This window comes from Balaenoptera musculus, chromosome 11 (assembly GCF_009873245.2).
Source record: "Balaenoptera musculus isolate JJ_BM4_2016_0621 chromosome 11, mBalMus1.pri.v3, whole genome shotgun sequence".
NCBI classification, from domain to species: domain Eukaryota; kingdom Metazoa; phylum Chordata; class Mammalia; order Artiodactyla; family Balaenopteridae; genus Balaenoptera; species Balaenoptera musculus.
In genome coordinates, this window is record NC_045795.1 from 19,356,674 (window position 1) to 19,383,974 (window position 27,301).

At 38.3% G+C, this 27,301-nt stretch overlaps 1 protein-coding gene across 5 annotated transcripts in view; it reads right to left on the bottom strand.

Annotated features, from left to right (window-relative positions):
• GPLD1 (glycosylphosphatidylinositol specific phospholipase D1) overlaps positions 1–27,301 on the bottom strand; it is a 55,593-nt gene that overhangs the window by 19,605 nt on the left and 8,687 nt on the right. For 3 of the 5 annotated variants that reach the window (XM_036868506.1, XM_036868508.1, XM_036868503.1), the window contains exons 5-14: positions 16,857–16,935; positions 13,481–13,578; positions 12,871–12,981; positions 12,015–12,063; positions 11,306–11,360; positions 5,602–5,709; positions 5,347–5,374; positions 5,104–5,243; positions 2,014–2,079; positions 278–401 (exon numbers count right to left, since the gene is read on the bottom strand). In XM_036868506.1, the coding sequence (XP_036724401.1) occupies positions 278–401; positions 2,014–2,079; positions 5,104–5,243; positions 5,347–5,374; positions 5,602–5,709; positions 11,306–11,360; positions 12,015–12,063; positions 12,871–12,981; positions 13,481–13,578; positions 16,857–16,935 (858 nt within the window). The remainder of the gene's footprint in view (positions 1–277; positions 402–2,013; positions 2,080–5,103; positions 5,244–5,346; positions 5,375–5,601; positions 5,710–11,305; positions 11,361–12,014; positions 12,064–12,870; positions 12,982–13,480; positions 13,579–16,856; positions 16,936–27,301) is intronic. The other 2 variants (XM_036868505.1, XM_036868507.1) reach the window with 1 other exon arrangement.

The following is a 27,301-nucleotide window of genomic DNA, read 5'->3' on the forward strand; positions in this document are numbered from 1 at the left end:
CTACAATATTGCTGACACACTTTGCCTAAGGACAGAGCAGGACTGGCCCCACGGCCACCTTGGGCTCCACCTGGCTTGCCAAAGGCCACTGGGGTCCAGACTCTCGTCATAGGATGTTTCCGGAACAAGCCAGACTTGGAGGCCAAGGATACTTGCGAGCCTGGCTCACGCCCAGGTGACTTTCAATGAACGATTAAACAGCCAGCGACTCTACAAAACGCGGTATCACAGGAAGCGGCAGGTGCCTGTCTCTCCATTAAAAGCTGAAAATTCTTACCATGGTCCAGGAATCCACACTAAATAACACTCCTCGTTTGGTATAGTTTATATTTTTTCCAATATCTTTAGTTAGGGCTGCAGTCACGTTTCTATGAAAATCATTTTTCTGTACTTTTGAGCTGCTGGAAAGAGAGAGGAATAAACTGGTTAAGACTGAGGAAATAGCAACTCCCCCTGAATAACTGAGTTGAAAACTATAGTCAAGTTAATCACAGGTTAAAAGGTCATAAAATTTTAACATCTGCAAGTTGAAGGAACAGCAACACAAAAAACAAAATTTTAGAAAAACTTTTATAGGAGATTCCACAACATCTTTTAATAAACACATTTCCAAGGTTGAAAAAGCCTGTCCTTAACAAAAATAAGATCTATAAGCGTATAAGTTTGAATTCCTTCCAGATTTAAAAAAAAAAAAAAAAATCAAAAGTCAACATTTCATACAAATGGCCAAGAAAAGGTCATAGCTGTTCGGGAAACCAGTATGCAGGTGGACTGATTTATCCTTAAAGACATGCAATAATTAATTATACAATAAAAATAATTTTCAAATTCATATGTTTTAACCAGTCTACCAATCAGATGCCTAAAGAAGCCAGACAGGTTTCAGAAATGCTTACAGTGGAAGCTGGGCAACAAATGAACAAAGGGGGGCCGCATAAGACACCAGCCAGTGTAGGGATCCCAACAATCTAGAGCTTGCAAACCCAACCTAAAGGCGTTCAATGTAATTAAAACAAAACAAAACTTACCTAATTCGCATAAATTAAAAAGTGAGGGCTTACCTGAACACTTTTTGCACATTTTCAATTCTTTGGAAGGTCCGAACTCTCTCTCACCTTAGCATCTTTTATTGCGATGCCCTCTTTTTGAGTATCAGACAATTGCTCACCCTAAATATCTTGGTTGAAGCATCAGTTCTTCACAGGAAGTCTCCTGTGACTGAGGACACTCTGTGGTACATCCTGAGCACCCAACACTTGTCCTTCCTAATACTCAAGGGTATTTACAAGTTCTTGTTCAGCGCCCATCCACCCACCATCCTCTGAGAGCAGAAACTGTTTCTGTCTTGTTCCCAGTGAGGTCTCTAAATGTCTGAACTAGTTCCTGGCACATAATGATGAGGAAATATTATTTTATAATTTGTACTATTTTATTGTAATTGTATTATTAGTAATAATATTTATTAGGATTAATATAGTTATTAAATGCATGAATGAATGGTTGGTGGTTGGTACCTGAGTCCATCAGGGAATACCACCCCTTAGAATACAAAGTAGACCCTCTGGCCCTCTTCCTCAGAAACTAACTGAGAGGACTTCTCCCCACCCTGTCTTGTTGATAATTACTTTTTCAGGGTGGAATTTGGCCAAACTTTATGAATAATAACAATAATGGTGGTGATGATAATAATAATAATAATAATACTATTAACTATCATTTACCAGTTAATGAGCAACTTACTAATGTGTTAATTGCTTTACATCCATTCTTGCACATAATCCATACCATAATTCTGGGAGTATGGATATGTATTTATTCCAGTTTGCCAAAGGAGAAAGCTGCAGCTCAAAAAATAATTAGGCAACTTGTTTAAAAATCACACAGCTGTAAATGGAATTTGAACCTGGAAATCTGAACCTCTGTCTACAAAGCCCATGCTTTCAGAGTCTACTGAGCACCCCTCTGAGTGAGTGAGATGTTCTTTTTCTATGAGCCATTTCGGAATCCACTTACCCGTGGGTATTGTTTTGCTGGCTGCCACACGTGATAAACAGAGGGTTCTCAGGTAGGTTGCAGTCACTGGGGAAATAGTCAAATGAGTTAGGCAGTTTTCTACCTTCTTTTCAAGCATGAAATTTTCTGAGAATCAGTGTAACATTTCAAACCACCTCCAAAAGTCTTCATGCAGAGGTTTTATGACTTAGCCAGGCAGGACTGGTAAAGGGACCGAGTCCTACTTGATGAGGGTGGATAAGCAGGTGCTATTACGGTAACACAGGCAGCACCACACGGCTGGTCACCCTAGACTCACAGCCTTCCCCCTTCCCTCCTGATTCCCCCTGCTGAGTTCTCCCTGCTGACATGAACCATCTCAGGGTTAGAGACTGAAAGAAACTGATTCCCAACTCTGCCACCTTTTGCCCATCTATGCTCAATGTTTTAATTTCTCATTCTCATTCCTTTAAAAACAAAAATTTATAAACTAATAATTAAATAGGTAACTAAGTATCCCTTTCTACAAGTGAAAAGGCTGCTGATAGAATGTAAGAGGTGAACTTTCTCCCTAACAGTGAACAGAAGCACTAAGGGAGTGGGTATTACATTGTAAGAGTCTCTTCCAGAATGAAGACTATTCTGAAGGAGAGGAAGCTTTGGAGGTCACTGAGGGAGTTTCAGGGCAGTATGAAGGAAGTATGAACCTGGGGCAAAAGGACTGGTTGCTAGAAAAGGAATTCAGAAAAGAGGTGAAAGAAGCTGAAGGCAAACTTTTCCCATCAAAATCTTTCTTAGGGCCAGCTTTAAGCTGAGGAAAAGGTTTTCCCTCAAATTCTCTTTTCTGCACCACCGGGATTTAGACGGCAGCCTTACAAGATTAGCACTACAGTTACAAATACTTTTTGAGTTAAGTAGAGTTCTGCCTGGGAACGTAACTACCATTATTTCACTGTTTCTTTAGGAAAATATACTATGCGTTTCAAGTAACACAAATTTGCTTTGGAAGATCACGTATTAGTAAGTTAAGAAATGGTTATAATGTGAAAATACGTATGCTTTTCTTTCTGTCATGAGTTTGTGTTCTTTCTTTGGAGCATTCTCCAAATTTCCCATAAAGTTGCATAAATTCTGATGAATCTTTCTTTGCAAATGTCTGTAAAGATACAATCAATTCATGGAATTTTCTGCCTTGATAAATTAAGACAGATCAAGAGACAAGAAATCTGTTCTTTCTCAGTTATCTCCTCCTAATTAAAGAATAAGGTCCAGCTACATAACTTTCCTTAGCTATGTTGGACAACTGAGCCAAAGACAAACACCAAAATTGTTTTTCCAATTTAAGGATCAATACACTTGGACTTTATAAAACAAATAAATGTAGGTCATTCACTCTAACATGGCCATGTGTTATGAATCCCTCCAATATAAACTTAACTTTTTTCTAACACTACTACTAGTAGCCCACATTTATCAAGTGCTTACTGTAGGCTAAACCCTTTACATGAGTGATCTCATTTACTCTTCACAATAGCCCTATGAGAAAGATAGAATTATTACTGCCTACTGTCATGCATGAGGAAACTAAGACTTAGGGAGATTTAACAATTTGCTTGGGATAGCTCAATAGAGAGTGACACGTCTCTTAAATTCCAAAGTTCATCCTCTCCACAACTCACATGGACTGAAACACCCACAGCCATAAAGGAGCTTGGGGATTTTAATGAAGGTTAATTTTCACTATTAAAAGTGCTATTTATATTGGATGGTTTCCATCTGCCACACTGTTACTTGCCGAGTCTTAAAAGCAAGGCTAAGGTCAAATTTATCAAAGGGAATTTTGTTTCAAATCAACACAATATATATAAGTGTGTTGTATATACATATACACACACACATATATATATATATATGTTGTATATATAATATAAAACATAATATATAATTATGGTTAACATTCTTTGAATACTAGCAAATGTTTTAAGGGCAAAGGAACATCATCCAGTGTATAGTATTCTGGAGCTGTGCTTATACAGGCCCCTGAACTTATAAAGCCCAACCCTCCTATGATCCTCCCACAGAATAGCCACCCCAGTGCAGCTCCTGCCACAGAACCCTCTTTCTCCCTGCCCCCTGCTGCTTAAGTTTCCCACCCTGCCCTTTCCCTGCAGCAGGTGCTGCCTCCAGGGGTCCCTATCCAGACCCATCCCTACCCTGTTCAGTTCAACAGCGTGGGAGGGAGGGGCTGCATCCTCAGTGGTATGGTCGGACATGGGTTCTGAGAGAACCTTGGCTCCCTCAGACCATGAACAGATTCTGTGAGAGCCGAAATGTCTACTACAGCTGGAACTGGGGACAAGACCAGTCTACCCTGGTCTACACGCCATCCGAGTCTCTGATGGACACTCGTCCTAGGTGTGCTGGGGAGGAACAGAAAAGGAGCTAGAGGTTGAGCAACTGTCCCATCTGGGCTAGATGTCAAATTCCAACAGAAGGCTGAGCTTTACAAATGCATTCATTTCCGATTTCATTTTGGAGTGTGGGGGTTAGGTGAAGTAACCTTTTAAACCCTGGAGCCCTGAGAGCTTGATCGGGTGGAGAGGAGGATGGCCACATCCATTGCTGGAGCTTGGGGAGGCGGACACCCCAGCCCACAGCATGGGGTCTCCCAGAAGAAACAGATGCAGTGCAGCTGTGGAAGCAGATTCCTTCCCACCTGAGCCATTTCTACCAGACCACAAACCTTGCAATATCTACCTCTTCATCCCTAAGACAGGAGAGACATCAGCAAACCTAAACAGATGGGAGCTACTTGGAGTTTTGAGAAAACAGTTTCCATTCTTTTCCTTCTTTTTTTTTTGGCCACACCACGTGGCATGCAGAACTTCCCCAACCAGGGATCAAACCCATGCCCCCTGCATTGGAAGCACAGAGTCTTAACCACTGGACCACCAGGGAAGTCCCATTCTTTTCCTTCTTGATTAGGATAGGATAGCACTTCATGAGACTTTCTTGTTCTTCATTTGATCAATTGAAAAACCTGAGAGTTATGTTGGGGACAGGGTAGCAAAGCAGGGAGTGATTGGAAGGAGAAATAGAGTAAGAATTCACCTGGTCCCATTCTTTAACATGAAACTTGTTAGACGGTAAATATTAGTGGACCAAAATGCCATATCATCCAGTCCTCCTAGGAAGTATTCTTGAAATTGTTCCACCAAAAACGGGGACTTTCTAGAATAAGTGGGATAAAGCTATGGCAAAGAGAAAGAAAAATAAGTCAATAAATAAATGAATCAAGTGCTTCTCAGGGTATCTTTATAACACTTTAAGATTTTGAAGAATAAATGCCTTTACCTTGGAAATAGCTAACATCTCACCATACCTGCAACATAAGCAATAATTTTGACTGTGAGCTGTGGTTTCCACAAAGAAATGAGGCAAATTAATGAAGAAGAGATTCCAGCAACACGTATCCACTATCAAGCAACTGCCTTTGAACAAGCAAAATCCATAAATCCAATACCCACTCTCAGAAAACTAAAACATTGGAAAGTGTGTTAAGGAAGTCACAATAAAATCGACTGCAAATATCCCTCTAGTTACACTTACATTTCCAAGAACTGAAGGTATGAACAGTCAACAATGGCATTTTTGGTGATGACTGCTCGGCCATAGAGTTTCTTATAAATTTCCAGGAGATCTTCAACAGGCACATACCTGAGAAAAGCATTAGAATAAGAGTTGTTTTGATTCTGAAGTTGAAGATAATAGCAGCAGTAGCAGCTACCAGTTATTCCAGGATTATTATGTGCCAGACACCATGCAAAGGGCTTTACATTCATTATTTATTTAATCCTACCAACAACCCCAAGTGGTTGGTGCTATCATAGTCCTACTTCACATACAGGAAACTAAGGCACAGAAAAGTTCAGTAATTTGCCCAATGCTGAAGAGCAAACTGGTACCCTAATCAAATATTTATACAAAGATAAGTAACTATAAAATATAAAAAGAATGTTTAGTTTTGTGAATTCAGAGTTCAAGGAGCTATATAAAGTATTTTTATTCTTTTGAGTTGAATTACTCTCAAAAATCATTGTTTCAAAAACACCAAAAATGGCTCCTTACCCCAACATCCTACTTTCAGAGTACATAGTGGAAGGTAGTAAAAAAGAATTCTAAGTCAATCTTTTGGTTCACAGATATTAGTTATTTCAGTTGGAAGAAGAGCAGCATTTTAAAAATTAGATTTATACTGTTATCTTTTATCTTTACTTAAAAAAACCTTAGAATAGACAGACAGAAATCACAACCAATAAAACCTGATTTTAGTATATTTATAAGAAGGAATCTATTGAGATGTCCATTTTTTACTTCACAAGCTCACCAGAATGGTCCTCCCCATAAACATAGCTAGACAAAATGACAAAAATATTTTTTTAGATGAATCACCAAGCTATCAAGAAAGTGAAATTTTTCCAAAAGCCAAAAACAAATTGAAACTGGAAACTTTGGGAGGTAAGCGTGTGAGAAAGCCAGCTTTTGCCCTGGAGACATCTGCTAAACCTGGGAACCTAGGAGTTTTTTGTTTTGTTTTGTTTTGTTTGTTTGTTTGATAGCTGTGTGGTATGCAGGAGACAGGAGATAAAGTATAGGAACCACCAAATACCAAAAGTGGGCCATCTCAGAGAAAACTCCTCATTAAAGGCTATACCGTCTGCATGAATATTAGTTAGAAATAAACTCAACATACCAACAAGGACAGCAAAGAATCCTGCCTGCCTTCATCTTGGCAAAGGATAGAGAGAGGGAAAAATATCTCCCCTGAGAACTGGTAACAACTACCCAGCCCCACAAATGTTTTGTCTTTCATTCATGCCAGCCGTGTAGTCAGAACAACTTCAAGGGTTGAAAGTAACTTAATGTGGTCCCAGGTTGTGCCTTGAGGTAGCATGCAGAAGGCAAGACAAACCTTCTCTGGAGAAATGCAACTCTAATGCAAACCTCGAGTAATTCAAGCACCAGTGAATATAACCAAAAGAAGACAAGATCCCCAATGACGCACAATTTGAAATGGACGTCTAATCCAATGCAGATGACCTTGTGTGGAGAGTTAGGGGGAAACCTCATGTCACTGCTACCACCACCTCTTCCTGGGACATCCAAAGGCCAGCTGGCCTCATCTGATCTGGGAGTGACCTGTTGGTTCTGGGCCTCCCTTAGCTCTAAGGCAGATGGACCAGGGATGGGAATGGGCAACTTGCCGAGCCCCCAGCTCTACTTCCTCTTTGTTCTGTAAGCACTCCTCCCAACTCTCAGCTCTCCATGCTCAGGGGCTGAGGCTGGGACTGAGGTATAGAGTTATGTCACCTGACTGCTTAGTAAACATTTGAAGAAAAAACAAACAACAAAAAGTAATTACAGTAATATCTGGTAAAGCGGACTTGAAGGCAATAAGCATTGTGAGATATAAAGAGTCACCAGATAAAAAGTTCAATTCACTAGAAAAATATAAGACTTTAAAACTCAAATATACTTAACAACATATCTTCAAACACATCTATGGCAAACTAACTACAAGGAGAAACTGAAAAATTCAACCATCACAGGGGGAGATTTTTAAACAAATTTCTCAGTAATTGTTAGACCAACCGGATAAAAATACTAAGACTATCTTACTTATAGCTTACAAATCTTCTGATTTGAGCAGTACATTTAATAAGCTTGAGCTAATAAGTATATATATAACATTAAACCAAAAATTGGAGAATTAACATTCTTTTCAAGTACAGATAGAAAATTGATAAAAATAATCATATGCTAGACCTTAAAATCAAGACTCAAATTCCACAGGAACTGAAGAAAAGTAGAAGGAAGAAAATAAATATGAGAAAAAATAATGAAAGAGAAAAAGAACATATAGTAAAGAGGATCAACAAAGCCAAAAGTTTATCTTTTTAATAATAAAACTGAAAAATATTAGACATGATTGTTTAAAAATATAAGAGAAGGCAGGATAAAAAACATTATGGGTAACAAAGGAACATAGGTACAAATAAAACAAGAAAAAACATAAGACATTATGAACTACCTTATGCCAAAATGTTTAAACACTTAGACAAAATGGAAAAGTCCTAGAAAAATATAAAACTCTTTAAGAAGAAACTGAAAAACTGTACAGTCCTAAAACCATTTAAAAAGTTTTTAAAAAGTCCCTACTTTTTAAAACATCAGGCCTAGATAGCTTTACAGACAAGTTCTACCAAACATTCAAGAAATCAAAGTTATAATCTTACACAGACTTCCAGAAAATAGCAAAGAAAGGCGTACTCCCCACCTGATTTCATGAAGCCAGGATAACTTTAATACCAAAACCAAACATGGATAGAAGAAAGGAAAATTACAGTACAAACTAACTCATAAAAATAGATGCAAAAAACCCTAAACAGCGAGAAGAGATGAAACAAATATAAAAAAAGATGATATAGCTTTGCAAAATTGGCTTTGTGCCAGGAGGTAAAGTTGATTTAATATTTGCAAATAGATTAGTATAATTCACTATATTAACAGATTAAGAAACAAATAACTATCTCAACAGATGAAGAATAAGAGTTCAATACACATGAAATTAATTTATAATAAAAACTACTAACAAACTAGAAATAGAAGGAAACTTCCTTAATTTGATAAAGGATACTCCCAAAAATCTACAGCAAACTTGATGAAACACTGAAAGCATTTTCTTTACAATAAAGAACAAGAAAAGCATGCTCAATATCACCACTTCTATTGTACTGGAAATACTAGCCAATATGATACAGCAAGAAGGAAATTATGGGTATAAAGGCTGAAAAGGAAAAGCAAAAGCAACGAAGACCCAACACAGCAAAAAATAAATAAATGAATTTCAAAAAATTGTTACAATTTGTAGATTATGAATTGTGAGTCAATTCAAAAGAATCTCCTGATAATTAGAATAAGATAGCTAAGAAATGTTGCTAGATAAAAAATCAAAATTAGAGGGGCTTCCCTGGTGGCGCAGGGGTTGAGAATCTGCCTGCCAATGCAGGGGACACGGGTTCGAGCCCTGGTCTGGGAAGATCCCACATGCTGCGGAGCAACTGGGCCTGTGAGCCACAATTACTGAGCCTGCGTGTCTGGAGCCTGTGCTCCGCAACAAGAGAGGCCGCGACAGTGAGAGGCCTGCGCACCGCAATGAAGAGTGGCCCCCACTTGCCACAACTAGAGAAAGCCCTCTCACAGAAAGGAAGACCCAACACAGCCATAAATTAAAAAAAAAAAAAATCAAAATTAGAAAGTCACTTACATTTCTATACACCAGCAATCAATTAGAAAATATAATTGTTTCCAAAAGTTACCATTTATGGTACTAAGTCTAATAAAATGTGTAAGACCTCAATGGAAAAACTTATAAAATTTTAGAGTCATTAAAGACAACTTAAATAAAACATATAGCATATTTTTGGATAAGAAGACTCAATACTGCAAAATTGTTAATTCTCTTCCGATTGATCTCTAGAGTCAATAGAATTCTAAACAAAATTCCAACAAGATTTTTCTTGGAACATGGCAGCTTGATCCTACCAAGAGCCAAGGCAAGAGAATGGACAAGGTACATTTGAAGAAAAAGGACAGGTTGAGAAATCAGCCCTAATAGATGTCAAAATGCATTAAAGCTGTTGTAATTTTAAAAATCACTATTGCTCAGGGAAAGTCAATTAGACCAACAGAACATGATAGAAAGCCCAGAAACTGACCCGCATATGTACGGAATTTTAATTTATGTCACAGAGGGCATTACGGATCAGTGAGGAAGGGCAGACTATTGATAAATGGTTCTGAGACAATCGGTTATTTCTACAGGAAAAAAGTAAAATTTCTATCACAGAATCTACAAAAAATTAACTCCAGGTAAATTAAAGATATAAAGTTAAGAAATGAAACTATAAATGATTTAGAAGGCTAGGTAGGAGAATAACCTCATGCCCTCAAGGTAGGGAAGGATTTCTTAAATAAGACATCAAAAGTACAAATTACAAAAGAAAGGACTGATATATTCAACTACATTAAAATTAACAAATTCTGTTTATCAAGATACACCGTAAGTAAAAAGACATGCCACAAACTATAAAAAGATATTTATAACAAATAAATGATAAATGGACAAAGATAAGAAGCCAGAATATACAGAGAATACTCAGAAATAAAAAGGACAACCCAACAGAAAAATAGGCTAAAAACCAAACAAAACGTTTTCACTTAAAATGAAACACAAACAATCGATAAAATACGAAAGAATATTCAACTTCATTAGTAGTCTGGGAAATGCAAATTAAAACTTTAAGGAGATACCATTACACACCAAATAGGTTAGAACAATTTTAAAGCTGGACCATACCAAGTATTGGAGAACACGGAAGAAGCAGAACAAAGCTGATGGGAGTACAAATTGGGAAGACCGTTTTGATTGACAGTGTGGGATTATTTACTTAAGATAAACATGCGTAAGCCCTACAGCCCAGCAATTCCACTTCTGGTGCCACCTGCTTGAAAGACATTCCCCTCTGGTGCAAAAATACATGTGCAAAAAAGTACATAGCAACACTATGTGTAAAGCAGAAACACTTTACACTACTTACACATCCATGAATATTAGAATGAAGTCAAGTCGTTTTGGTATATCCACTCAATGGAGGACCATATAGTGGTGAAAATCAGGGAACTACAGCCGAACATATCAATGTGATTAAATGTCAGAGAAATAATTTTAAGCAAAAACATTTAAGTTTAATTAAATTCTAATTTAATTTAAATTTAATTTTAAGCAAATACATGCTGTGTGATTCTATTTATCTAAAGTGAAAACCCATATAATATTTTGCATATGGATATAGCTACATGTAGTAAAACTATAGAGAAAAGCAACTAAACGATTAAGAAAACCTAGGGTAGTGATTACGTCAGGTGGGAGAAAAGGTGATGTGATAGAGCAGGGAGGACTTGGAGCTTCTCGGTACCAGCAATGCTCTACTTCCTAAGCTAGGTGGCAGCCATGCAATGTGCATCATCTTACTTTTTTATTTATAAAAATACATTATTTTATATGTTTGGCATAATTCACAAATTTTTAAAAGAATCTACTTAGGCTATTCTAATCTTTAGTTTTACTTTTCAAAATTTACGAATGCAGAAGGCTCCTAATTACATTGCAAGTTATATTTCCTAAGGAAAAAATAGTCAAGCTCCTAACTGCCATTTGGGTATCCCACATTTAAATGTACATTGTTCTTACCAGTGCCGTGAGAGGTAATTAAAATTAAACTCAAACTGGCTCAACACGTCTCCTCCTAGGATAAGAGAAAAATATTTGCATCTGGTGAGTTAATGACAATACATAGCACGCTTCTTTGAACACAAATTTGCACAATCCTGATTATTAGTTCTTCACATTGTTATAGGTTTCCATTCATTGTTTTAGGTATAAGCACGTCTTTAAGAAAAAGTGATCTTTTAAAATTTTAGTGAAACACATGAATTAAGAAAGAGTCACCCAGATGACCAAAAGGTTTTTTACTTTAAGAAGGACCATAAGGGTTCTTGTAAATAAACACCACTCACCAATACTTTGTATATTTAAAGGCAATTTACTATAGAAAAAAAAGATGGAGTTTACCAATTTAAAGCTAAAGTATTAGGAGACACTAGGCAATGAATTTAAATCTGATTTAAAAAGCAATGCTTTTCTAAAATAATGACACAAGTAAATGATAAAATGTAATGGGTTTTTTGGGGGGGGTTTTACCAAAAAAAAACATATGCAACTTTACAGAAGTACATCTCTATGTGAAATGAGGTGCTCCTGTACTCCAAACAAACTGCAATATTAAAATAGAAAGCTAGTGGCAAGAGATTAAAAAAATACACATTTAAGGTACAATAGTGACTGCAAGTGAAATATAACTAGCGCAAAAGAAAATCTGGTAAATGTAAATAAACAGTACCGAAATCACCAGCCGGATGTGCCTCAGAATAGGAGCCGTGAAAATCAATCTGAGGAAAAAAAGAGACCCACCTGGTATATCTCACAAATTAAAGCCCACAATGAAGTGAGTAGTGAGGAGATGACAGCCTAACCCAATGATTGTTGGGAATGCCTAGTGGATGGACTCACTTTTCAAAGAAACATTTAATTTTATTGCTTTATTTGTTAAAAAATGATATTGGCAGCTGAGTTGTATACTTAATGATATTGGCAGCTGAGTTGTATACTTAATATCTACGATAAAGCTACTGCAGACATTTGCATCGAAAAGGATGCATGGAAAATCTCTACAAAGTGCAAGTTTAAAGTTGGTACAGAACAGTATTAATATCAATGAATGACCAGAGGGGACTTTCAGAAGCTAAGTCACCAGGTAAGATCACAATTTTTAGTGGTGATATGGCATCCTCATATAGAAAAGTAAGAAGGAAAGAAAACAAAAACATGTGAACTTACTTTTAAATACGGTAGAACCAAGTAGTAGGTATTTATACCTTTGTTAAGAGGTACAGCTTGAATAAAACATACAATTTCTCAAATACTGTTTGTGACTAAAACAGAATATCACATCCATCGCTGTTTTCAGTGCACATTAGTCATTCTGCCCACGTGGATGAATTTACCCGGGAAGCAAGAAGAGTAAGAGGAATGAACAGGAAAGATGGAAATCTAACAAATACCGCGTTGGGCAAAGTCTTGTTTCCATGTGAATCTGAATAACCTAAAGTTTTCCTTTTCCTCAGAGGGTCAGTTTTGGATCTTGGGTATGACAGTATCACTCCCATAAAGCCATTAACCTGAAGATATGTACTCACGGCTCCCATTGTCCTAAGGAATCCTTGTTCAATACCCAGGCTATGCCAGCTGACATCTGCCACCATGTGAGACGTAATTCCAAACAAGAAAGCTACCAATTTCTCTGTGTCCTGCCAAATAAGCAAATTAGAGCTGTGTGTGTGTGTGGGGGGGGTTATTTTATAACAATCTTATTAAAGGATTAATACAGATGAATTCATTTCCATCATTGAGACTTAACAAAAAAATCGGAGACAGGTATATTGTAGTTTCCCAAAACACACAAAGGACTTTTTGAAATGTTTTCGAGTGCCTTGGAACTGCTTTCAGATTCATTTACTATTAGAACAAAACGACCAAGTGACATAGCCCAAACTTTAAAAAACATCATTTACTGCAGATAAAATTGAAGGTATAAATTTCAAAACACAAACACAAAACCGTCACTTATTCAGGTATTAACTAGACATCTACTATGTCCCACATGCTGTGTTCGGCACCGCAGGCGCAACGGTGAGCAGCCCTCACCGAGTCTGGGCTGGGGCTGCGGGTCACAAATGGGGTTAATGTGGGAGCAGAAAGAGTACTTGGCAGGAACTGAATACCTTTAGGGTTAGAGGCTGTGCCTACCTTATCCCAGGGAAGGGGATAGTTCTCCCGGATATAATGAACGCTTGCATTAAGAAATGGAGTCCAGTGAGTGCTCTCTGACACTTCATGGAATTGTCCTGACAAAACAAAAGCAACCCTCAGAATTCCTCCTTAAAAAGTTGGACATTCTCAATCAAATGTTCCAAGGAAGCCTCTAGAACAGAAGGGCCAGTCAAAAGAAAAAGGAGCCTTAACTGCTCATAGCATCTGGAAACAGCTGGGCTGCAAGAGAAGCTGGAAGTGTTAAGTTCTCTGCCCTAAAGCTAAGGAGATAAGTTGTCTTTTTTTTTTTTTTTGGTTTTGGGTTTTTTTTTTTTCAATCTTCTTTTCCATCACAGTCAGTCTCCCTAACAGCACAAAAGACAAAAGTAGATACTCCAAAGGCTTTCAAGCATTTGAGTTTATAATATTTTTAAATGGGGTGTCCCATATGCCTCTTTATTCCCGCAGGAGGGGTGAAAAAGACAGGAACTGACATCTACTCAAAACCTTCAAGTGCCAGATTCTTCATAGAGTGTCACATGTCACAGGGGCACTCAAAAGCAAAACTCCAGAGTCAGATCTCTCAGGTCAACTTTTTTATACTGTTGTTAAACTAAAAATAACCTGATCGGTTTTTGTTTAATTGAAGTATAGTTGATTTACAATGTTGTGTCAGTTTCAGGTATACAGCAAAGTAATTCAGTTATACATATACATCTTTTTCAGATTCTTTTCCATTATAGGTTATATAGTTCCCTGTGCTTGATACAAATGAACTTATTAACAAAACAGAAATAGACCCACAGACATAGAAAACAAACTTATGGTTACAAAAGGAAAAGGGAGGGAGGGGGATAATTTAGGAGTTTGGGATGAACAGATATACACTATTATATATATATAAACAACAAGGACCTACTAACCAGTTTTAAGTCATTGGTTCCTCTGAAAATGATTTTCAAGAAGTTGTAACTAAGCAATCTGATTTTCTCCAACAGTTTTCCTAGAGATAAACTTTACCATTCCTGTTCTACAGAATACAGCAAAAATCCAGAATTAAGTATAGCAGTAGCTCTTTTGACAAAACTTCATTTAACCAAATTGCCAGATTAACTGAAGCTCCTTGTTCCCTCTGTAAATCGTATGGACTGAAAGCAAAAGAAAGCCACATCCCAGGACTGCTGGATGTTGGCAACTAGCGGGCCACTGTGCATAGGCCCAAGCATCTCGGTCCCTGTGGCTCTGCTATAGTTTATGGTAGGTCAGCCATGTCTGTTTCTAATCCTGTTTATTAAGCCAATTGTCCTTGTTACTGTGATGATAGAATTTAAGTAGGTAAATTGATGAAATATGAGTTCAAAAAGTGGCTTCTTTGGCAACTAAGTATCTAAGAAATTTAAGTCCTCTCGAAAGATGCAATAAAAGTGAATCACCAAAGAAGAAAAAACTGTTGAAGTAGATATGTATGAGAGAAAGGTAAGATTTAGAAAAACTGGGAAAATCTAGCAGGAGTCTGCGTGAAATTCCATGTAATTGGTACATGTTTTATAATCCTAATTGACCTTTTCACTTCAGTCACATACTGGTCCCAATCTTTATAAGAGATAAGAGGGTATATCTTATCTACTGATGTATTTAAAAAAAAAAAGGGCTTCCCTGGTGGCGCAGCGGTTGAGGGTCTGCCTGCCAATGCAGGGGACACGGGTTCGAGCCCTGGTCTGGGAAGATCCCACATGCCACGGAGCAACTAAGCCCGTGAGCCACAATTACTGAGCCTGCGCGTCTGGAGCCTGTGCTCCGCAACGAGAGAGGCCGTGATAGTGAGAGACCCGCGCACCGCGATGAAGAGTGGCCCCCGCTTGCCGCAACTAGAGAAAGCCCTCGCACAGAAACGAAGACCCAACACAGCCATAAATAAATAAATAAATAATTTAAAAAAAAAAGAGAGAGAGAGAGAAAATGCTGGAGTTTGCATTCCTCTTACACTCTTCTCAGAACCTTTATTATTGTGTTGGGTTTTTTTGGTCTCTAAAAAGGGCATATGTTAAGCAAAAGTATCTCAAATTTAATTGACAAAAAAATCATTTTTACTTCTTTCTTTTTTTGTGTAAGATATCAAGGAGATGTTAAAAATATCAAGAGACATTAAAGCCTCCTAAATACAGTTTGGTAAGTGCTAAATTAGAAGTAATAGGTTATTCTATTATTAGAAAGAACTACAACAAGCAGGCAAAATATAATAATAGGATAGAGAAAGGACAGTGAACAGACTAAGAGGGAAACAGGAAAAAAAGACCGTACAAATAGAGAAACACAAAAGCTGAGTTGTCTGGGATCGTAACTAGAGGCGTGAGTAGCTCTAAGCATTTCATTGACTTTAAAGGTATCACTGTATTGGGAAAAAATGAGATAATGGCTGATGACCCTAAGACTCCAAAAATGGTTTATGTGGCAACCCTATGTACTGGATGTCTTTCATTGGTCCCCCCAGACTCACTTTCCATCCTTCTCTCTCCTGCACTGTTCCTCTGAGGTGACCGGCTTCAACTGAATACTTTGTCCTCTGGCTTGGGGTGGGCTGGGTTTGGCCAATGGGGAGAACTGACAGGAGATCAGAGAAAAAGAGGAGAGAGAGGGTGGGGTATTCACTCTCCCAGCTCCCCTTCTGTGGGGTCACAGTGGGCTGGCTGCGTCCCTGACTCAAGGTCTGGCCCCATCAAGCGACCCTCTCCCCACAGCTCTGTCTGCCCCCTCCCCTGCACTATGCCCTGCAATTTTCTTGTATCCTGTCCACACCTTTGTAAACTGTCCCCTTATAAAACTCCCCTCAAATTATTCAGTTTGAGTATATCTTCTACGCCTCCGGGGGCCCTGACTGAAACAACTCATAAGCCCAGTTCACTAATAACACTACCTTGGATTTGCATAAGACTTGACAAAACAACATGCATTAATGCCAACAGCAATTCAGTAAAGCTGCAAAGCAGGCATTAATTACTATTAATTAAATAGTAATTAATTAGATATTACTGTGTTATAGATGTGGAAACTGAGACTCAGCATGGAAGTGACTTTTTCAAGGTCACATGCTAACAGACAACATAGAAGGAACAAAAACTCAGACCTTTTGATTTCTTTCAAAATGTTTTCTCTTACTGCCATGAAGCAGGAAAGCAAGTCAGGGTGCTTAGAATAAAGCTTTCAGAATTTCTATGCTTAAGCAGGTAAGTTTTGGTTAAATGGAAAATGCACCTAAGTCATTGATCAACAATAGTGGAAAATATAATGTGTTATTTTATATTTTCTTGAGTCCTAGCTATTCCTATCAACCAAGGAAAAGTGACATCATTTGGTCTATAAATCTTCAGCTTACCTCTTTCGCAGATTCTGGGGTAAAAGGCGTCAGGAAACACGGTTCCAGCCTGATATGCATCCTGGTGTTCAAGTAACAGCTGGGGAGCAGGAAAATATAGAGATTAGAGGGCAAGCGTCAACAGTCTGGGAAAAGCAGGCCCAGTCAATCTCCAGGTATGGGAAGTTAGAACAATGTGATGGCGGGGAGGGGGGTGATGGAAGGAAGGAGTGAAGGAAGGAAGGCGTAAAAAAAGAAATTATAAAAATTCATGTATAATCCAAACAGCACCCTACCACATATAACTTCAAGTTCTTTCCTACCAAAAGCAGACAGGCTGATTAGGTTGTAGCAAAAATCACCTGTTTGAATTTTATCTCCTTTCACTTTTTCTGTCCACCCAGTAGAGCAGGATTTCCCCAAGGCTATTTCACTGACCCAGAACTAGTTTGTGGTAAAATTTTCAATGATCTAGTGACAATCAGTGAAATGAGAAAAATAGACATATATACATATATATGTGTGTATATATATATATACACACACATATGTTTAGAGTTGCTACCTGTGCTTTAGAGTAAGATTATATCCTTTATAAGTTAAAGGTTAAGATTACAACCTTTTGGAGGGTTAAAAAATATCCTTTCCCCCTTTAAAATGACGTACAAGTCAGTGGTAGAGGTGTTCTTTTCAGCATTCTTCCTTGGTGGCCTGGCTCACTCCATCCCATTCCGACCCCCTTATGGCTGTGCCCAGATGCACGCCAGAGTCTAGAAAATGAAGACTACATTTCCCAGCCTCTATCGAGGAGCCCACTTCTCCCTCTTTTGCTCCTTCAGCCAGCACGGAAGTGCTTGGCCTTTCCGCAGCAAAGGTGGAGGGGGCCCAGGTGATCACAGGCAGAGTGCAGGGCATCTATTTTGCTCGTACGGAGGGTGGCTGAGGTGATGAGCCCCCAGAGCCAACAGTCAAGGTGGCGGCTACTTCCTTTCCAAACCACACAGGAGACAGCTGGACGTGGAGCTAGTGAATGGGACAGTGGCTGTCTGATTGCATGGTGGCCCTGGCAGGCCAGTTCTGCGTGTTTTCCTGGGAATCCGTTCTGGACACTCAGCTTAGAGCTCGCTCCTCCATTTCTCACAGTTTATCAGCACTGAATCCCCTAATACATGGTCTTATGCCCCTCTCAGCATATGCTAGCCAGAGGGGTTTCCATGGTCTGCAAATGAACTCTGACACCATGGGCAAAGTAGAAGTCTGGCACTCCAGCGTTTTAATTTTTCAGTAGGGACTTACTAATAACATAGGCTATATATGAAAGCAACAAAGAAGTACCTCAAAGAACTTAAAACATAAGGAAATATAGTATCATCTACTTTTTGTTTTTGCTTTTTCAAGCAGTGTCTCATCCCCAGTCTTCTAAAGACAGAATCTCTTCCATACTGATCGGTGAGGCTGACCCTAGGGGTACAAGGCCAGCATATCCACTCCCACTACAGTGCTTGGCTCAGAGCTGCACATTTGATGGAAGCTAGTTCAGCTAGAACTTTCCCCAAGACTTCTCAGCTAGAGCTGTGGGGAAGATGCCTTCCTCACATCAGGGATTTTAAACTTAGAGGTTGAGTCCTGGACGGCCAGTGTCTTCCACTGGGAGAGAGAGCACCATCTAGACCTCTTGGTCCAGCTCTTTCCCAGGGCTATCAGTTGCATGAACCCATAAAGTCTCCTTCTTTTCTAAAGATAGCTGGAGTTGGACTTTTGCCACTTAAAAGTAATAATTAACCTTATTGAATATTTACCTTCCAGCCACTGTTTTTCACTGTATATGCATTAAGACTTGTTGAATCTGCATCTCCCAGTGAGGCAGTGTTATTTAACAGGGAAAAATAATTCTAAAGTACATTTTTAAAAGTAAAGGTGTCAGAAAAATAGTCAAGAAACTGCTGGAGGAAAAAAAGTACAGAGGGAGGAGGTATCCTTCAGATATAAAAATGTATTTTTAAGCTACAGAAATTAAAACAGTATGATATCAGAACCAAAAGAGACAGATCAATGAAACAGAATAAAGAGTAAAGAAACAGACTCAAGCATAGATAATAATTTAATGCATGATAGAAATGAATAAAGGACGGAGTAACAATTGTGTTAGCACAATCCCACGGCAATGAGCATTCCATTTTTGCAGGGAATCCATACTTAGCCTAGGTGATGCTGACTTGAAGTTGACATTACCAATAACAAGTCACTGGATCCCTATCATGCTTTATGTCAAAATGATACAAGATGAATTAGGGAGTTAAATGTCAAAAATAGATCCATGAAATTAACAAGACACATTTTAAGTGAATAATTGTATAATCTCAGAGTGGGAATGATATTTCTAAGGAAGACATACAGGCAGAAACCATGAAAGATGATGCACTTAACTACACAAAAATTTAAATGTTTCTGCATGGTTAAAAGCATCAGAAACAAATTTAAGAGAAAAATAAATAACCACAAGAATCACTTGACACATGACAGGCTACTATCTTTAATAAATAAGCCATTCTTCACATCAAGATTAGTATTGTAATAGAAAAATGAGCAAAAGACATAGGCAAGGGCTTCCCTGGTGGTGCAGTGGTTAAGAATCCTCCTGCCAATGCAGGGGACATGGGTTCGAGCCCTGGTCCAGGAAGATCCCACATACTGTGGAGCAAACTAAGCCCATGCGCCGTAACTACTGAAGCCCACATACCTAGAGCCCATGCTCCGAAACAAAGAGAAGCCACCGCAATGCGAAGCCCGCACACCGCCATGAAGAGTAGCCCCTGCTCGCCCCAATTAGAGAAAGCTCGCGTGCAGCAACGAAGACCCAAAGCAGCCAAAAATAAAATAAATTTATAAAAAAAAAAAAGACATAGGCAATTCACAGAAGAGGCAATAGAAATAGTCAATAGACACTTGAAGTATATTTAACCTCATTAATAGTAAATCAATAATTTAAATGTCTGTTAAACCAATAACAAAATACCATTTTCACATATAAAATTGGCAAAAATGAAAAAATAATTTAAAAAAATAGACCATAAAAGTGAATCCATTTCCAAATCTGAACATAAAGAAGTTTCAATGAAATACATGAACAATTAAGGATATTAACCCTTTCTTGGTCATGTATTTCTTCCTTGTGTTTTCTTTCTTTCTTTTTTTTTTTTTATTTGTTTCTGGGCCAAGGGGATTTGACTAGCAGGGCCAGGGCTGAAGGGATTTGCCAGGTAATGGATCACATACAAGGAGATCTAGCATGTAAGAATATATATTGAGGATGATGGAGGCCAGGTTTCTCACTGTTGGAGAAAGGAGCTACACACATGGAGAAAGCTAGAATAAATCCTGTGCTGATGGGTTGGAACTGGAGATGTTTTTGTGTGAACTCAGGGTTTTTTTTTTTTTTTTTTTTTAAACTTCATGTCCTTGGCACTTTTATGATCAACCTGGGACAATTTCTTTTTTTTTTTTTTTTTTTAAATTTTATTTTTATTTATTTATTTATGGCTGTGTTGGGTCTTCGTTTCTGTGCGAGGGCTTCCTCCAATTGTGGCAAGCGAGGGCCACTCTTCATCGCGGTGCGCGGGCCTCTCACTATCGCGGCCTCTCTTGTTGCGGAGCACAGGCTCCAGACGCGCAGGCTCAGTAATTGTGGCTCACGGGCCCAGTTGCTCCGCGGCATGTGGGATCTTCCCAGACCAGGGCTCGAACCCGTGTCCCCTGCATTGGCAGGCAGATTCTCAACCACTGCGCCACCAGGGAAGCCCGAACTCAGGGTTTTAAATAGGTAAAGAGACAGACACAAAAGCCAACTTTAAGTGAAATCTGGAACAGTTTGAGCATCAAGATAAATAATGTTAGTAATGTGATATAAACCACTGAATAAAATAGGAATCCATGACTGTATACTAATATAAAGAAAGAGATAAATGGGGAATAAGGGAAAGCTCTACCTTACAGCAGAATGCTAACTAATAAATGTAGAAGGAATGATGGAATCAGATAAACAATTTGGCAACCATCAAAATTATTTCAGGCAAGAATAATCAATGGATGCTAAAAAGTTTGATGAGAAACAGGATATTTACATTACTTCAATATATCTCCTCACAAAATATTTACTTACTAATTAATTTAAAAAGTAGAAAATATTTATTAATTTTCCAATATAAAAATGTGGCAGACACCATCTTAACCAAGTGATAAAATTAACATTAATAGGACTTCTGCTTCCAGAAGTGGGTGTACTTTTCCCTATTCTTGCTAAATACAACTGAAACCCTGGGCATTGTATACAGAACGAATATAAGATGACTCAAAGGTGGAGATAAGTATGCAGATTGGCTAAGAAACTCAGGACCTGAAGAATAACACTGTGGTGAGTTCTGTGGATTTTCTTTTTACTTCATGTATCCCAAACTGGATAATGGAAAAGCCAGCCACCAAGAAACTCCAATGGGTATAGACAAAACAAAACAATGCCACAACAAAAGCCTGCTCTCTCTAGCCACAGAACCAGGAAACGGACAGCCTAGCAAGACAGAGGACTTCTACACAATAACCTCTCTACTCCAGGTAAACACCACAGAAAAACCTGTGGCCCCACCGTTCCTCACCACCAGCTAAGGTCTAGTGGGGAGCCTAGACTTGTCCCCTCACGAGGCTGCAGTAAGGTGCCCCAGCGCCCCAACTACAGTGGTATCAGAAAAGGCTAAGGAGGAAGCCAGGACTTTCATCCCTGCCATCCTGCCCCCTACCCCTACCCTTTGATGTCAGTGAGACCATGAAGAGAGCCTAGGCATCCAATCCCAACTGGCAGTAACAAGGAATCTCTCCCCATCCCCACTGGGGAGGGGGGCAGTGTCAGAAGAAGCCCAGGGGAGGTCAGGACATCCACCTCCAGCCAGCAATAAGAGGCCACCTCTGCCTTCTGACATCAGTAGAGGCCATGGTGAGGAGCAGCAATTAGGCACTCCTACCCCTCCTGGCCAGAGAGGCATCAGGGCAGGCCCAGTGGGGAACCTTGAATTCTAACCCCAGCTGGCAGTTAGGAGGCAGTGTCCCCTGACCCCTTCCCCGACCTGAGTGGTATCAGAAGAAGACAACTAAAACAGGAAGTTTAAATAAGATCCAGTGTCTCATAACCTAATACCTAAAATGTCCAGGTTTCAATCAAAGATCCCTCATCATACCAAGAACTAGAAAGATGTCAAAAGGAATGAAGAGATAATCAGTAGATGCCAGCATTGAGATGGCAGAATTTTTTGAATTATCTGACAAATATTTTAAAGCAGCCATCATAAAAATGCTTCAGTGAACAATTACGAACACTGTTGAAACAAAAAAAACGAGTCAAAGAAATAGAAGATATAAAGAAGAACTGAATGGAAATTACAGAACTGAAAAATACAATAGCTGAAATAAAAGTTCAGAAATGGTACAAGTTGACATCATGTGCCTTCTGGTAAAAGGCAATGAGAAGAATACAGCATCACTTCAATGGTCTATAATATTTTTGCCCAAAAATAACCTGCAGGAGAATCTAATCATGAGGAGCCATCAGACAAAACCAAATGAAGTTGCATTCTACAGAGTTACTGGACTGTACTTTTTCAAACTATTGAGGACAATATAGACAAGGTAGGCCTGAGGAACTGTTACAGGTTGGAGGAGATCAGACAACTAAACACATGCTCCTGGAACCATAAAGTATATTGAGACAACTGGTGAAATTTGTAAGAGCCTGAGGATTGGGTGATAGTGTTATTTCAATGTTGATTTCCTGATTGTGATTATTATACTGTAGTTATATAGATACATATAGTAGTTATATATATGTATATGTATATACATGGTGTCCTTGTTTTTAGGAAATATAGTCCCTCCTTATCCATGGTTTTGCTTTTCTTGGTTTCAGTTACCCATGGTTCAAAAATATTAAATGGAAAATTCCAGAAATAAACAATTCATAGTTTTTAAATTGGGTGCCATTCTGAGTATCATGATGAAATCTTGAGCCATCCTGCTCTGTCTGCCTGGAATGTGAATCATCCCTTTGTCCAGTATATCCTGCCCATTAGTCTCTACTATTAGATCTACTATCAAGGTAGCACAGTACTTGGGTTAAAGTAGCTCTTATCTTGCTCAATAATGGTCCCAAAGCACAAGAATAATGATGCTGGCAATTTGGATATGCTGAAGAGAAGCTGTAAAGTGCTTCCTTTAAGTGAAAAGGTGAACACTGTAGACTTAATAAGGGAAGAAAGTGTATGATGAGTTTGCAAGATATACAGTAAGAACTACTGTACAGTAAGAACAAACCTTCTAGTCATGAAATTGTGAAGAAGGAAAAGGAAATTTGTGCTAATTTTGCTGCTGCACCTCAAACTGTAAAAGCTACAGCCACAGTGTGTGATTAAGTGCTTAGATAAAATGGAAAAGACATTAAATTTGTACAATATTTTGATAGAAAGACCATATTCACATAATTTTATTACAGTATATTGTTATAATTGTTCTACTTTATTATTAGTCATTGTTGTTTCTCTTACTGTGCCTAATCCATAAATTAAGCTTTATCATAAGTATGAACACATGTATAGGAAAATACAGTATATATGAGGTTCGGTACTATCCACGGTTTCAGGCATCCACTGAAAGTCTTGGGATGTATCCCCCAAGGATGAGGGGAACTACTGTACACAAGGGTGTGTTGAAGGGTAATGATTACCACGTCAGCAACTAACTCTCAAATGGCTCAGGGGAAAATCAATACGTATACAGAGGCTCAAAAGGCAAATAGGATAAGTTATCAACAACTGGGGAAATAGGGTAAAAGGCATACAGGAATTATTTGTCTAATTTTTTCAACTTTTCTATCAGTTTTATATTATTTCAAAATAAAAAGTTAAAATAAGGAACTGGTTAAATAAATTATGGTACAGAAAAGTATGTAATGGTTTAAAATTATTCTGAAGATGTCTACTGCTATGGACATGAACAGATATATGACTGTATCTCTGATATGGTAAATGACAAAAAAGGCAAGTTTACAAAATAACACGTAACTTAAAAAAAAGAGAGAAAGTGCTAATAAATGCAGAGAAAATGCCTGGCATGATTTAAAGCAAAATGTTAACATTGGTTATTTCTAAGATTTTTTTGGTTTTGTTTTTGTTTTTTTTTACAATGAGTTTCTATTAGTTTTATAATCAGAAAAGACGAAATCTATTCTATGGGCAGTGAGGGAGGAGCAGAGCAAAGAGAGGACAGCAACCAACCAAATACCCTTGTTTTGATTTCCTGGTTAACGTACCACATTCTGTTTATTGTTGTAGAAAGAGAATAAAATCAGGGCCATAATGACCACCAACGTGAGGTACACTTGGTTCTTACAGTTCTTATAACTTAATAAGCTTATAACTTTCTCAGCTTTATGCATTACTCTTATTAACTTGATTAGGGTAGGTCAAAGTCATTAAAATGTAGTCACCTCTGGATGTATCAGCAAATGATAATCCCAGAACCAACAAAACTCAGACCCCGTGTGTGCAGGGCTTGCTGAGATACCGCCAGCCTGTGGGGGTCTGTCTAGCATCCTTCGGGTAACCTCCCTCTGTATCCTTTCACCAAACTGGACCGATGAGTCCAGCAGTCACCAAAGAGCAGGTTTTAGTAGGGAGAAAGAGAAACTCCTAAGATTCCCACATATGGAGATATAAAATAGATCACCAATCCTTGAAAAGGGATTTTTTGACAACATGATAAAAGGTAAAGTAATCCCTATCTGTCTTCATAAGTTAAAAGGGGGGAGGGGGGCAAGATGGCAGAAGAGTAAGACGCGGAGATCACCTTCCTTCCCACAGATACAGTAGAAATACATCTACACGTGGAACTGCTCCTACAGAACACCCACTGAACGCTGGCAGAAGACGTCAGACCTCCCAAAAGTTTATTTTATTTTATCCTCTTTATTTCTTTCTATTTTTTTCTCCCTTTTATTCTGAGCCATGTGGATGAAAGGCTCTTGGTGCTCCAGCCAGGCATCAGGGCTGTGCCTCTGAGGTCTGAGTGGCAGGATATACTTAAAGTGATGAAGGAGAAAAACCTACAACCAAGGTTACTCTACCCAGCAAGGATCTCATTCAGATTTGATGGAGAAATTAAAACCTTTACAGACAAGCAAAAGCTGAGAGAGTTCAGCACCACCAAACCAGCTTTACAACAAATGCTAAAGGAACTTCTCTAGGCAGGAAACACAAGAGAAGGAAAACACCTACAATAACAAACCCAAAACATTTAAGAAAATGGGAATAGGTACATACATATCGATAATTACCTTAAATGTAAATGGATTAAATGCTCGCACCAAAAGACACAGACTGGCTGAATGGATACAAAAACAAGACCCATATATATTCTGTCTACAAGAGACCCACTTCAGACCTAGAGACACATACAGACTGAAAGTGAGGGGATGGAAAAAGATATTCCATGCAAATGGAAATCAAAAGAAAGCTGGAGTAGCAATTCTCATATCAGACAAAATAGACTTTAAAATAAAGAATGTTACAAGAGACAAGGAAGGACACTACATAATGATCAAGGGATCAATCCAAGAAGAAGATGTAACATTTATAAATATATATGCACCCAACATAGGAGCACCTCAATACATAAGGCAACTGCTAACAGCCATAAAAGGGGAAATTGACAGTAACACAATCATAGTAGGGGACTTTAACACCCCACTTTCACCAATGGACAGATCATCCAAAATGAAAATAAATAAGGAAACACAAGCTTTAAATGATACATTAAACAAGATGGACTTAATTGATATTTATAGGACATTCCACCCAAAAACAACAGAATACACATTTTTCTCAAGTGCTCATGGAACATTCTCCAGGATAGATCACATCTTGGGTCACAAATCAAGCCTTGGTAAATTTAAGAAAATTGAAATCGTATCAAGTATCTTTTCCGACCACAACGCTATGAGACTAGATATCAATTACAGGAAAAGATCTGTAAAAAATACAAACACATGGAGGCTACACAATACACTACTTAATAACGAAGTGATCACTGAAGAAATCAAAGGGGAAATCAAAAAATACCTAGAAACAAATGACAATGGAGACACGACGACCCAAAACCTATGGGATGCAGCAAAAGCAGTTCTAAGAAGGAAGTTTATAGCAATACAAGCCTACATCAAGAAAAAGGAAACATCTCGAATAAACAACCTAACCTTGCACCTAAAGCAATTAGAGAAAGAAGAGCAAAAAAACCCCAAAGCTAGCAGAAGGAAAGAAATCATAAAGATCAGATCAGAAATAAATGAAAAAGAAATGAAGGAAACAATAGCAAAAATCAATGAAACTAAAAGCTGGTTCTTCGAGAAGATAAACAAAATTGATAAACCATTAGCCAGACTCATCAAGAGAAAAAGGGAGAAGACTCAAATCAATAGAATTAGAAATGAAAAAGGAGAAGTAACAACTGACACTGCGGAAATACAAACGATCATGAGAGATTACTACAAGCAACTATATGCCAATAAAATGGACAACCTGGAAGAAATGGACAGATTCTCAGAGATGCACAACCTGCTGAGACTGAACCAGGAAGAAATAGAAAATATGAACAGACCAATCACAAGCACTGAAATTGAAACTATGATTAAAAATCTTCCAACAAACAAAAGCCCAGGACCAGATGGCTTCACAGGCGAATTCTATCAAACATTTAGAGAAGAGCTAACACCTATCCTTCTCAAACTCTTCCAAAATATTGCAGAGGGAGGAACACTCCCCAACTCATTCTATGAGGCCACCATCACCCTGATGCCAAAACCAGACAAAGATGTCACAAAGAAAGAAAACTACAGGCCAATATCACTGATGAACATAGATGCAAAAATCCTCAACAAAATACTAGCAAACAGAATCCAACAGCACATTAAAAGGATTATACACCATGATCAAGTGGGGTTTATTCCAGGAATGCAAGGATTCTTCAATATACGCAAATCAATCAACGTGATACATCATATTAACAAATTGAAGGAAAAAAACCATATGATCATCTCAATAGACACAGAGAAAGCTTTCGACAAAATTCAACACCCATTTATGATAAAAGCCCTGCAGAAAGTAGGCATAGAGGGAACTTTCCTCAACATAATAAAGGCCATATACGACAAACCCACAGCCAACATTGTCCTCAATGGTGAAAAATTGAAAACATTTCCACTAAGATCAGGAACAAGACAAGGTTGCCCACTCTCACCACTATTATTCAACATAGTTTTGGAAGTGTTAGCCACAGCAATCAGAGAAGAAAAAGAAATAAAAGGAATCCAAATTGGAAAAGAAGAAGTAAAGCTGTCCCTGTTTGCAGATGACATGATATTATACATAGAGAAT